General features: G+C 44.8%; 1 protein-coding gene across 1 annotated transcript in view; it reads left to right on the forward strand.

The window, feature by feature from the left end:
* Positions 1 to 13,148, forward strand: part of LOC126457406 (intraflagellar transport protein 140 homolog) — a 262,614-nt gene that overhangs the window by 66,289 nt on the left and 183,177 nt on the right. The window contains exon 7 of the mRNA XM_050093673.1: positions 12,343 to 12,590. Coding sequence (XP_049949630.1) covers positions 12,343 to 12,590 — 248 coding nt within the window. The remainder of the gene's footprint in view (positions 1 to 12,342; positions 12,591 to 13,148) is intronic.

Raw genomic sequence — 13,148 nt, forward strand, 5'->3', positions numbered from 1 at the left:
TGCAGTTCCTTCTCTAAATCCTCACACAAACGAAAACATGGCTGACACTGAAATAAGTGTCCAAGGAATAGAAAACCAACTGGCATCACTCAACAGAGGAAAGTCCACTGGACCTGACGGGATAGCAATTTGATTCTACACAGAGTACGCAAAAGAACTTGCCCCCCTTCTAACAGCCGTGTACCACAAGTCTCTAGAGGAACGGAAGGTTCCAAATGATTGGAAAAGAGCACAGGTAGTCCCAGTCTTCAAGAAGGGTCGTCGAGCAGATGCACAAAACTATAGACCTATATCTCTGTCGTTGATCTGTTGTAGAATTTTAGAACATGTTTTTTGCTCGCATATCATGTCGTTTCTGGAAACCCAGAATCTACTCTGTAGGAATCAACATGGCTTCCGGAAACAGCGATTGTGTGAGACCCAACTCGCTTTATTTGTTCATGAGACCCAGAAAATATTAGATACAGGCTCCCAGGTAGATGCCATTTTCCTTGGCTTCCGGAAGGCATCGATACAGTTCCACACTGTCGCCTGATAAACAAAGTAAGAGCCTACGGAATATCAGACCAGCTGTGTGGCTGGATTGAAGAGTTTTTAGCAAACAGAACACAGCATGTTGTTCTCAATGGAGAGACGTCTACAGATGTTAAAGTAACCTCTGGCGTGCCACAGGGGAGTGTTATGGGACAGTTGCTTTTCACAATATATGTAAATGACCTAGTAGATAGTGTCGGAAGTTCCATGCGGCTTTTTGTGGATGATACTGTAGTATACAGAGAAGTTGCAAAATTAGAAAATTGCAGTGAAATGCAGGAAGATCTGCAGCGGATAGGCACTTGGTGCAGGGAGTGGCAACTGACCCTTAACATAGACAAATGTTATGTATTGAGAATACATAGAAAGAAGGACCCTTTCTTGTATGAGTATATGATAGCGGAAGAAACACTGGTAGCAGTTACTTCTGTAAAATATCTGGGAGTATCTGTGCGGAACGATTTGAAGTGGAATGATCATATAAAATTAATTGTTGGTAAGGCGGGTACCAGGTTGAGATTCATTGGGAGAGTCCTTAGAAAATGTAGTCCATCAACAAAGGAGGTGGCTTACAAAACACTCGTTCGACTTATACTTGGTATTGCTCATCAGTGTGGGATCCGTACCAGGTCGGGTTGACGGAGGAGATAGACAAGATCCAAAGAAGAGCGGTGCATTTTGTCACAGGGTTATTTGGTAAGCGTGATAGCATTACGGAGATGTTTAGCAAACTCAAGTGGCAGACTCTGCAAGAGAAGCGCTCTGCATCGCGGTGTAGCTTGCTGTCCAGGTTTCGAGAGGGTGCGTTTCTGGATGAGGTATTGAATATATTGCTTCCCCCTACTTATACCTCCCGAGGATATTGCGAATGTAAAATTAGAAAGATTCGAGCGCGCACGGAGGCTTTCCGGCAGTGATTCTTCCCGCGAACCATGCGCGACTGGAACAAGAAAGGGAGGTAATGACAGTGGCACGTAAAGTGCCCTCCGCCATACACCATTGGGTGGCTTGCGGAGTATAAATGTACACTCCTGGAAATGGAAAAAAGAACACATTGACACCGGTGTGTCAGACCCACCATACTTGCTCCGGACACTGCGAGAGGGCTGTACAAGCAATGATCACACGCACGGCACAGCGGACACACCAGGAACCGCGGCGTTGGCCGTCGAATGGCGCTAGCTGCGCAGCATTTGTGCACCGCCGCCGTCAGTGTCAGCCAGTTTGCCGTGGCATACGGAGCTCCATCGCAGTCTTTAACACTGGTAGCATGCCGCGACAGCGTGGACGTGAACCGTATGTGCAGTTGACGGACTTTGAGCGAAGGCGTATAGTGGGCATGCGGGAGGCCGGGTGGACATACCGCCGAATTGCTCAACACGTGGGGCGTGAGGTCTCCACAGTACATCGATGTTGTCGCCAGTGGTCGGCGGAAGGTGCACGTGCCCGTCGACCTGGGACCGGACCGCAGCGACGCACGGATGCACGCCAAGACCGTAGGATCCTACGCAGTGCCGTAGGGGACCGCACCGCCACTTCCCAGCAAATTAGGGACACTGTTGCTCCTGGGGTATCGGCGAGGACCATTCGCAACCGTCTCCATGAAGCTGGGCTACGGTCCCGCACACCGTTAGGCCGTCTTCCGCTCACGCCCCAACATCGTGCAGCCCGCCTCCAGTGGTGTCGCGACAGGCGTGAATGGAGGGACGAATGGAGATGTGTCGTCTTCAGCGATGAGAGTCGCTTCTGCCTTGGTGCCAATGATGGTCGTATGCGTGTTTGGCGCCGTGCAGGTGAGCGCCACAATCAGGACTGCATACGACCGAGGCACACAGGGCCAACACCTGGCATCATGGTGTGGGGAGCGATCTCCTACACTGGCCGTACACCACTGGTGATCGTCGAGGGGACACTGAATAGTGCACGGTACATCCAAACCGTCATCGAACCCATCGTTCTACCATTCCTAGACCGGCAAGGGAACTTGCTGTTCCAACAGGACAATGCACGTCCGCATGTATCCCGTGCCACCCAACGTGCTCTAGAAGGTGTAAGTCAACTACCCTGGCCAGCAAGATCTCCGGATCTGTCCCCCATTGAGCATGTTTGGGACTGGATGAAGCGTCGTCTCACGCGGTCTGCACGTCCAGCACGAACGCTGGTCCAACCGAGGTGCCAGGTGGAAATGGCATGGCAAGCCGTTCCACAGGACTACATCCAGCATCTCTACGATCGTCTCCATGGGAGAATAGCAGCCTGCATTGCTGCGAAAGGTGGATATACACTGTACTAGTGCCGACATTGTGCATGCTCTGTTGCCTGTGTCTATGTGCCTGTGGTTCTGTCAGTGTGATCATGTGATGTATCTGACCCCAGGAATGTGTCAATTAAGTTTCCCCTTCCTGGGACAATGAATTCACGGTGTTCTTATTTCAATTTCCAGGAGTGTAGGTGTAGATGTAGATGTGATGGATTTCAGGAATTGCAACTGTTTCACGGCAAGTACATTGTACAGTGTGGCATTTTATAGGCATTTTATTTATTCTAGTACATTTTGGTACTTAGAAAACAATTTATATATTAAAAAGTATGGACAATAAGATGAAGATAATTGTGACAGTTGCTAGCGATTTGTACACTATGTACTCATGTATGTCTTGAAAGAAAAATCACAGAATACCTGTAAAATAATAGACATAACACAGTGACTAATAACTGACAATAAAGAACATAGTAGAACCAACATTTTAGCGATGGTTACCTGTAGTGTTGGTTTGCACAGCTCTTCCCTGCCTTATACAGATCTTTCAAGAGGCCTACATTTTTCTGAGGTTATTTCTGAAATCAGTGAAGGTATTTTAAATATGTCTTCCAACTCCGAGGAAATGCATATTTTTGTCACAAATGTGTTTCGTTTTATTGAAATAAAATAACAACAGTGATCTTAATGAAACACATATATCATTTGCCTTGCTTTCTCCATCTAAAAACAGTTCATTACAAAAAATGTTGATGTTAGTACTTAAGATTTTTGCTCACTCAGGGGAGAAATCTACCATGGGGCTCCAGCCTTTGCAGTATCTTTTCCCTTCTGTGCTTTGTGTCTGTCCTCTTGCTATTCTTTTTCCCATCCCTTGGGGAACATGTCGGGGGTGTTTTTGGGAATGTTCCACCCTGTCTGTAGCTGACATAAGAACAGTCTCACCACTGTTTTTCACTCCTTTTTCCTTTCTTCATTCAGTTTCTCCTATCCTTCCTCCGCTTCAGCATTTGAGACTCCACTTTTTTCTTCTTCCTCCCTGTGCACTCCTGAAGACTGGCTCATGCGTCTGACGTGTAACAGATGATTGGGTAATGCGTAATTTCCAGCCACGCGTCAATAGGTAGGGTTCACACGTGATCCCTCGTGCAGACCAGGCCCAGGGAGGGGTGATTGCCTGAGCTGCTACCTTCCCAAATTGCCGAGTGGTCCCTCTGTCAGGTGTTAAGGAGGTGTGACCTGAGGTGTGAACAATCACCTAAAGTCGGTGTGCCCCCATGTGAAGGGTGGCCCCAGTTGGAAGGAATGCGCCATCGGAGATGCTGGCAATCGTGGAGGCTTTTCTCGCAGTGAGCCAATCATCTTTACAATCAATGTCTACAAAATGTAAATGGAATGAGGCTAATGATTCAAAGACCCTCCCAGCTGCACCACGGTTCCTCGTGGTTCACGCACTGAAGACAGTCAGTCCTTCTCAACCGTAAGTCCGTTTATTATACAGAAAGGTGTTGGTGCAGTTACCAGCCCTTTGAAATACTCCTCTCATTTATGGAATGGCACTTCGCTTTTGGAGACTACTTCTGATTCTCAAGCACAACAACTGCTTGCTGCTTCGCTTCTCCACAGCTATCCTGTTCATGTTGAGACCCATAGAACTCTGAATTCTTCCCGTGGCATTATTTACAGTAGGCTGCTCGACGGTCTGACTGAGGCTGAAATCCAAACATACCTCTCTGATCAAGGTGTTATTGCCACCCCATCGAGTGATGAAAAAGGTAGATGCCTCCTTAGTGCCCACACTCACTCTCTTTCTCACCTTTTATAGAGAGGTGCTTCCATCCAAGGTCAAAGCAGGCTATGTGGTTCTCACAGTCCAATCGTATGTTCTGAACCTGATGCGCTGATACCAATGCCATTGTTCCAATCACCCTCAAATGTCCTGTCGACACCTGGCCAAATGTGTAACCTGTGGTAGGGATGTGCATGAGGGTGATTGTACGCCTCCTTCTCTCTGCTGTATCAACTGCAATGGTGACCATGCCACCTCTTCTCAAGATTGTCCTGTGTATCTCAATGAGTGGGCTGTTCAGGAGATCCGGTTAAAGGAAAAAGTTCCTTACCCGCTTGCGCACAAGTTATTGGCTAGTCCCAAATCTTGCGTTCTACTGTCTGGCACTTATAGTACTATTCTTGTTACATTTCGCTCCCTGAAGGACATGGCCACGCAGACGTGCAGCCTCAAATTCAGCTCTGAGGTTGTCAGACCTCCCAGTGTTATGGTAGCATCGCAGTACCCTCATCCAGTTATGCAACAAGCTATCAAACTCTCGCCTCACGGGGCAAAGTCACTAGCTACACAATCGACAGGCCGAAAAGGACAGAAGCAATACTCCTGTGAACACTTCCTGTGTCCCTCCAGCCAACCAACACCTGAGTCTTCATGTGCTAATCGGAAAGGCTCAAAGAAGTCCAGCAAAGGCAAACGGTCCTCTCCTTCGCCAACTCGAAGATCCTCTTCGATGCTGTCACCACGTGATACCTTCTCTTGGCAAGCCTCCGTGTCGCCAGTGCGCACCATCAACTGTTTTTCTGCATTGGGCTCTGTAGGCTGACAGCAGAAGAAAGCCGACACTTCAGTGGACCTCATGGAGCAGGATCCTCCTGCCTCTCTGCCCTGTAGCAACAAGTTTTCACAGACTGGCACTCAGCAGCTGCCGAGATAACACCCCTTTATTTTTTCCTCATCATGACTCTCCTGCAATGCAACATTCGCGGCCGAGCCATGCTGCTCATAGGGGATGACATTCATAGTCAACCCATCTCCCTGACTACCCATCTTCAAGCTGTTGCCGTTTGGCTTTTCCTTCCTCACTTGACCTTTTCCCTTTGTACCATTTACATCCCTCCGTCATTCGATGCCGCCAGGGCTGACTTCCTCCAGCTTATTGGGCAGCTGCGTTACCCATTTCTGCTGCTTGGTGACTTTAATGCTCATCATCCCATTTGGGGTTCTTCCAGAACCTGTCCGAGAGGTGCTATCTTGGCTGACTCTCTTAATCAGTCGTTTTCTGCCTTAACACAGGAGCACCAACATTCCTTTCACACTCCTCACACACCTATTCCCATTTGGCCCTATTCCTCTGCACCGCGCATTTTGCGCATCATCTCGAGTGGCCTGTTCTTCCTGACACCTATTCGAGTGACAGTTTCCCATGTGCTATCCATTTGCTGACTCCTACCCCACCTCCATGCACATCCAAATGGCAGCTTACTAAGGCCGACTGGAGGATTTACACCTACCTGGTGACCTTTGACAAACACGATTTCTCCAGTTGTGATGGTCAGGTGGAATACCTTACAAACGTGATCCTTACCACTGCAGAACATTCCATTCTTCGCACTTCCTCTTTACCACGCTGTGTCCCAATCCCTTGGTGGAATGAGGAGTGCTGCGATGCAATTCACATGCAGAGATGTTCTCTCCATGTTTTTAACTGTCATCCTGTGATGGCAAACTGTATTAATTATAAACAGATGCATGCACAGTGTCGTTGCATTCTTCAGGAAAACAAAAAAGCTAGCTGAATTTTGTTCACTAGTTCTTTTAACAGTTACACCTGCTCTTCCTCTCCAACAGCTCCCTGGGACCAAGATCCATTCCCCAATTTCCGGCCTGACAGTAGCAGACAATGTCATCATGGACCCTATTGCTATCTCCAACACCTTGGGCCTCGAGCTCCTCCAACTATTGTCCTGCCCTCCTCCATTGGAAACGAGCAGAGGAGATTTGGCCGATAGCCTTCTCTTCTCAGAATCGTGAGTGTTACAGTGCTGCCTTTACTTTGAGTGAGCTAGATAATGCTCTCACTTCATCACGATCCTCTGTCCCAGGGCCAGACGCTGTTCACATTCAGATGTTGCAGCACCTTGCTCTTGCAGACAAGCACTTTCTGCTTAATATGTACAACCACATCTGGGCAGAGGGCACGTTTCCCAGACACTGGCATGAAGCCACTGTCATACCCATACCTAAGCCCAGTAAGGACAAATAACTTCCTTCTCGCCACTACCCCATCTCTCTCACCAGATGTGTTTGAAAGGTGATGGAATGTATGACTTACATCCAACTGTTATGGTGGCTCGAGTCTTGTAATTTACTGACCACTGCATGGTGTAGATTTCGAGCGCGCTGTTCTGCAGTTGACCATCTCGTCGCTTTGTCCACCCATGTCATGAATGGTTTTCTGCAGAAATCCCAGACTGTGGCCATGTTTTTAGATTTGGAGGAAGCCTACGACATCTGCTGAGGGCTGGTACCCTCCGTACTCTCTACATGTGGGACTTCCATGGCTGCCTGGCCCGTTTTCTTGAGGAATTTTTAAAAGACCGAGTTTTCAAAGTACATATGGTTTCTGTGTTGTCAGACACCTGTATCCAGGAAAACAGTGTGCCTCAGGGTTCCGTCCTGAGCGTCAACCTCTTTGCTGTCACCATTAACCCTATAATGGCCTGTCTCTCGCTGGGCATCTCTAGCTCCCATTTTGCTGACAATTTTACCATCTATTACAGTTGTTCACAGACTGTGTCATTGAGCCACGTCTTCAGTGATGTCTCGACTGTCTTTACTCAAGGAACATTAACAATGGCTTTCATTTTTCCACTGACAGAACCAGTGCAATTGGTTTCTGTCACCATATTTACATCTTGGGCCTGTTGCTCTTCCTTTCATTGAAACTATGAAATTCTTGGGGCTCCTGATTGATAGGAAATTCTCTTGGTCCTCCCACATGTCTTACCTGGCAGCCCACTATACGCAGTCCCTCAATACCCTACATGTCCTTAATGGTACTTCCTGGGGTGCAGATTGAAACACCCTCCTCCATTTGCACCAGTCCCTTGTCCATTCGAAACTAGACATGGGTGCTTTGTTTATGCGTCTGCACATCTGTCCCTCGTACACCGCCTCAATACTATCCTCCATCGTGACCTCCGTTTGGCCACTGGCCCCTTTTGCACTAGCCCGGTTGAGAGTCTGTATGCAGAAGCTGCCGAACTACTGCTGTCCAGCCGTCATGACTTTCTCTTCAGCAGATATGCATGCCATTTGTCTGCCATGCATGGCCACCCCTCCTGTGCCTCCTTCTTTCATGATTCCTTTGATTGCCAGTACGGGGGTGCATCCCTCTTTTCTGTTACTCCCTGGAGTTCGCTTTCGGCTCTTACTCCAGCAGATTAACTTCACATTTCCTGCAGCTTTCGCAGTGGGTATTAACCCTTCATCGCCTTGGCTTCATGCGGCAGACCGTTTTCACCTTAGCCTTCATTCGCTTCCTAAAGACAATACACCAGCCTCGTTCTATCACCTTCAGTTTTATGACCTTCACAGAGAATTTCGCAGTAGTACCTTTGTGTATACTGATGGCTCACAGACTGACCATGGTGTTGAGTGTGCCTTCATCGTTCGCACCAACGTTTTTTGGTATCGGCTTCTGGCACACTGCTTATTTACACCAGAGCTCTTCACCCTGTATCTGGCCATGGAGTACATCCAGCAACACAGGCTTTTCAGTTGTGTCGTCTCCTCACTCTCACTCAGCACCCTTCAAAGCCTCTGTGTACTTTACTCCATCCATCCATTTGTGCAACAGGTCCAGTAAAGCTTTCACTTGCTCACCCTTGATCAAGCCACTGTGATGTTTATGTGGGTTTCTGGTAATGCCAGTGTGACAGGAAACGAGGCTGCTAATGCTGCTGCCGAGGCTGCAGTGCTTGTACTTCAGCCCACTAGTTTTTACATTCTCTCTGATGATGCCGAACTACCATCTGTGTTGCCATCTGTCAGGAAGGGTGTCACTTTAGCATCACCACTGGTTGTCCCTTCATGGGAATAAGCTTTGGGTTATTAAACCTCTCCCAGCAGCTTGGACGACCTCCTCTCAGCCCTCCCACTATGAGGAGATCATTTTAAGTAGGTTGTGTATTGGGCACTGCCGTTTTAGCCATCACCATTTGTTAAGTGGTGCTTCCACACCACATTGTGCACAGCTTTTAACAGTCTGCCATTTTCTGATGGAATGCCCTTTTTTTACTGTTTATGTTCCCATTTGGGTTTGCCGTCTGAATTATTGGCCGTTTTAGTGAACAATGCACGGGCTGTTGACCGTGTTTTATTTTTTATCCGTCTTGGCAATATGGCGAAGGCCATTTAATTTTTAGTTCTGGACCTCCATTTCTCTATGTGTATTTTATAGACCTTTCTTCCATCATTGGGGATTGACATGTTGTCACTTTTAACTCCTCTCTTTGTCTTCGTGTTCCACACACATGGGCATGTATGATCCTAGTTGTTTTTGTGCCCTAAAACAAAACAAAACAAAATGGAGGACATATACGGAAGTCCTTACAATTTTTGTCAACTTATGTCTTTACTTACCCTTGACATCTCAAAATTTGTCAAGGAAAAATGCTAAAACTTATCTGGAAATCAAGGAAATATCAGGGAATTTCACTTGAGGAAACTTGTGTCAGCCCTGGATAGTCAACTTCCAAAAATGGATACTAAAGTATTCAAGAATGATGATTTGTCATTAGAAGTCATATAAGGATGTTGGTACTGCGATAATGAATACCAAGCAGGCATTTCAGCTGAAGGAAAATGTACATCCTTAAAAAGGACAGTCATAAAAGTTGCACAGACAAATACAATGAAGGTACCTGTGAAGAAACGTTAGATAACAGAAGGAATTCTTCACGTAACAAAAGAAGAAACAACATAAATGTTAGAAAAAGATAGGAATACATCAGTATAGAATGTAAGCAATGGGAAATGCGGGAGAACATAAGAGAATTGACTGAAGGTATAATGTGAAAAAGTCAAAAAGAAAATGGTGATTGTAAGAACAGATTCTGTATATAGTTGTGTCAAAATATGTTTTGGTGAAATTAAAAGCTTTGTTGTTAACATTAAGAAGGAAAAATTACTTCACTTGTTTACATGGAGGAGAGAGAGGATAGGCGAACAAGTACATCATGAACCTTTAGGGAAACGTAATTATCTGATGATAAAATCAAAGAAGAAAAGGATGTTTATTTCGAAGATGTAGGGGATCCAGAGTTTGATAGATCTTTGGAAAGGTTTGTGATCAAACAAGAGAGACTCAGATCTTTGGATAATATCATGCTGAACATAACACTGGCAGATAAATGCAAGAGCTATCGCACGATCTGCTTAAGAGCTCATGAATCCAAGTTACTCACAGAATAATATACAGAAGAATGGAAAAGAAAACTGAGAATCTTTTAGATAACAGTCAATTGGACTTTAGGAAAGGTAAAGGCACCAGAGAAAAATAATTTGTTTTGCTGTTTTTGATGCTGGAGCTAATACTTCAGAAAAATTAAGATGCCGTCATTGAACTTGTCAACTTAGTAAAAGCATTTAACAACCTAAAATGCTGCAAGGTGCTTGAAATTCTCAAAAAAATAGATACAAGCTGTAGGGAAAGATGGGTAATGTACAATAGTACACTAAGCTAGAGAAATCAAAATGAGTGGAAGACTTAGAGAGAATAGTTTGGTTTAAAAAGCATGTAAGACGGGGATGAATTCTTTTGCAAACCCTAGTCACCACTGCTGTGGAGGCTGAGATGCCACTGTTGTTATGATAAGCCGAATTTGTGAGTTCGTGAAATGGCTTCTGATGCAGTAAACCGCTAAGACAATTTCTCCTTGCCACTATTATACGGGGATGTCCTAGGGTCAGGTAACAGGACTGGAGAACAAAGGTTCTGCAGCACTCCAACAAATTGGTAACTAAGTCACACATAGGAGTCAAAAGGTTTACTTATCTTTGTGACTTGTTGAATAATGAAGCCTGCAACACTGCATGTAACATAAGACTAAAAAGTCCCTCAATGGCGAAGTGCAAATAATCGTAGGTAAACTTCACAGTACATAGAAAATGCAATTTACAACTGTCTGTTCACTTCTGAGAGTTCACGAAGCAATGTTCCCTGTCTAAGTCAGTACTGGATGACGCTCTATAACCAAATGAGCGAGAGCTGCTCTTCTAACTTCCGAGTAGGCTTCTGTCTGTTGTTATCTGGTCAGTGGTCGATTGTACTTGGCTGGCAATTGGCTGAGGTGAAATTGATATCTTCATCCTCAGCACCACCTTTAGCGTTAGTGGAACCATTGCAAGTGACAAGTCTCAATGGCACTGGCACCAGCTCGTATCTTTGCACCTGTAGTGCTTTTGTCCTGGCTATTTCCTGTGTGGACGACACAGCAAAGTCTTTCCCCCATAATGTTCAACTTGTGCATCAAAAAAGCAATGATGGAAATAAAAGAAACATTGAGGTGCTGGCTTTTTTTTCCATACAGATTAATTTCCTTGAAGGAAAAAGAGTAGATTTTATTCAATCAGTCCTTGTTTACTCAATTTAATTTGCCATATATTTCTGTGGCAAAAATTGAACTTTACCTTTTCCATAGAAACACTAAACTAAACAGCTCTCAGATATTTCTGTATTGCTTCAGTAGAATAACCAGCTCATACAATAAACACAATACATACACACTTAAACTTATTTAAATCATATTTATGAGTATCTATGATATGATTCAGATGAAGAAAGTCTACCTTGCAGCTACTGAAAAGGACTAACTGGACTAGGTCATTAATCATAAAAAATTAACTGTAATCTCTTGTTTTTAAACCATCAGATAGCCCATTCATCAGAAAAAGAAGAAAACAGAAAATGAGGAATAATGGATAAGGTATACACGTGTTTTTATGCTTTGCCCAGCAGAAGTCTTGGAAATTACTGAAAAGTAACAGCTGAAATTAAGAGTCAAGTCAAATGCAAGGAGATGTTGAGTTGCGGAAAGGCATTCGTTTATGAGTTGCATTTGCTTGAATGTGTGTGTGTGTGTGTGTGTGTGTGTGTATTTTGTGTAATTCAGGAGGCCTTTTGGTTGAAAACTTACTTGTTTCACAGTCTTTTTGTTGTGCCTGTCAGCGACTCAGCTTTATCCACTACATGGTGAGTAGCAGTCTGTCCTTTTCATAATATTTTCCATTGTTTAAACTGAATTTTTTCCCCCTCACCACTTCATCCCTGTAGACTCCCACAAGCAGCACTTTACCATCCTCCACCCTACCCTGCTATCTCTCCCCCTCTCCTCCCCAGACTCCTCCTTACCCCGACCACCCGGACTGTTTCCTCATCATGCACTGTTACTCGCAGTCTGGCCTCGGCAGCCAGAGACAGCTGTCATGTGTTTACGAGTTGCGTATTCGTGAGTGTGTGTATTGTGCTTTGTCTAATTCAGAGGAAGGCCTTTTGGCCGAAAACTTACTTGTTTAGAGGTCTTTTTTTTGTGCCTGTCTGCATTTCGACATCTCCACTTTATGGTGAGTAGTAATGAGTCCTTTTCATAATATCATCATTTTTCATACTAATCATTTATTTATATTTCATGTCATCAGCTGTAACTGTAATCTAATCTGCTTGCAATAAAGACAAAGCATGCACATTACAAAACAGTGCTGCTTTGTGCGGGGACATCTCTTGGACAAGTGCTGATGTGGCGACGCACTACTGCTGATGCTGGCAGTGGAGGGGCTACTGGCAGCTCTGGTGCAGATTCTGACAACTGGATATTACTGCGAGGATGTCAGCTGCATGGTTCCATCAAACAGCTTTCATGGGGTGGCACTTTGCTTGCTGCCAATACAATTACAACAGTGTTCATTTTGCGAGAACAGCGGTTGTGTGCAGCGTATACTGACACAGTGAGGTTTACTTTTATGTACAATGTTTTCATTCCTAATACTTTTCAATATCACAGTCAAAATTTGCTTTAACTTATTTTATGTATTGCTTTCCTGCTTTTGAACTTTAGGTTAGAAGAGTTTACATGGCAGTTGTCTTATTAAATGAATCACTACATACAGTACTTGTTACGTTACTTCTGAGTCCTTTATTGCCTGCACAACAAATTTCAAGAAGCATTCAATGGCATCAGAGCACTGTTTGTCCAACTCCATATTTGGAGTAAATGTAAAATCTGAACTAGCAGACACTTGAAGATAGATGCCAGCTGTCCTGCAAAAGACTATATAGAAAGTTTCAAGAACCAGGGAAAAAGAGTAGACTACAACCTTCTAGGTATTGCTTCTAAAGGAACATAGGGACTTTTTAAATTGATTAAGCTAATTACAGTGCACACAGAGACACTTAATCAATCTTGGAAGAAACCGCAATATGTAGTAATATAGGAAGTATTCTGTGCCATGCACTTCACAGTGGTTCACAGAGGATAGATGTAGATTTATTGGCTTATTGTTGAC

This window comes from Schistocerca serialis, chromosome 2 (genome assembly GCF_023864345.2).
Source record: "Schistocerca serialis cubense isolate TAMUIC-IGC-003099 chromosome 2, iqSchSeri2.2, whole genome shotgun sequence".
NCBI lineage: Eukaryota > Metazoa > Arthropoda > Insecta > Orthoptera > Acrididae > Schistocerca > Schistocerca serialis.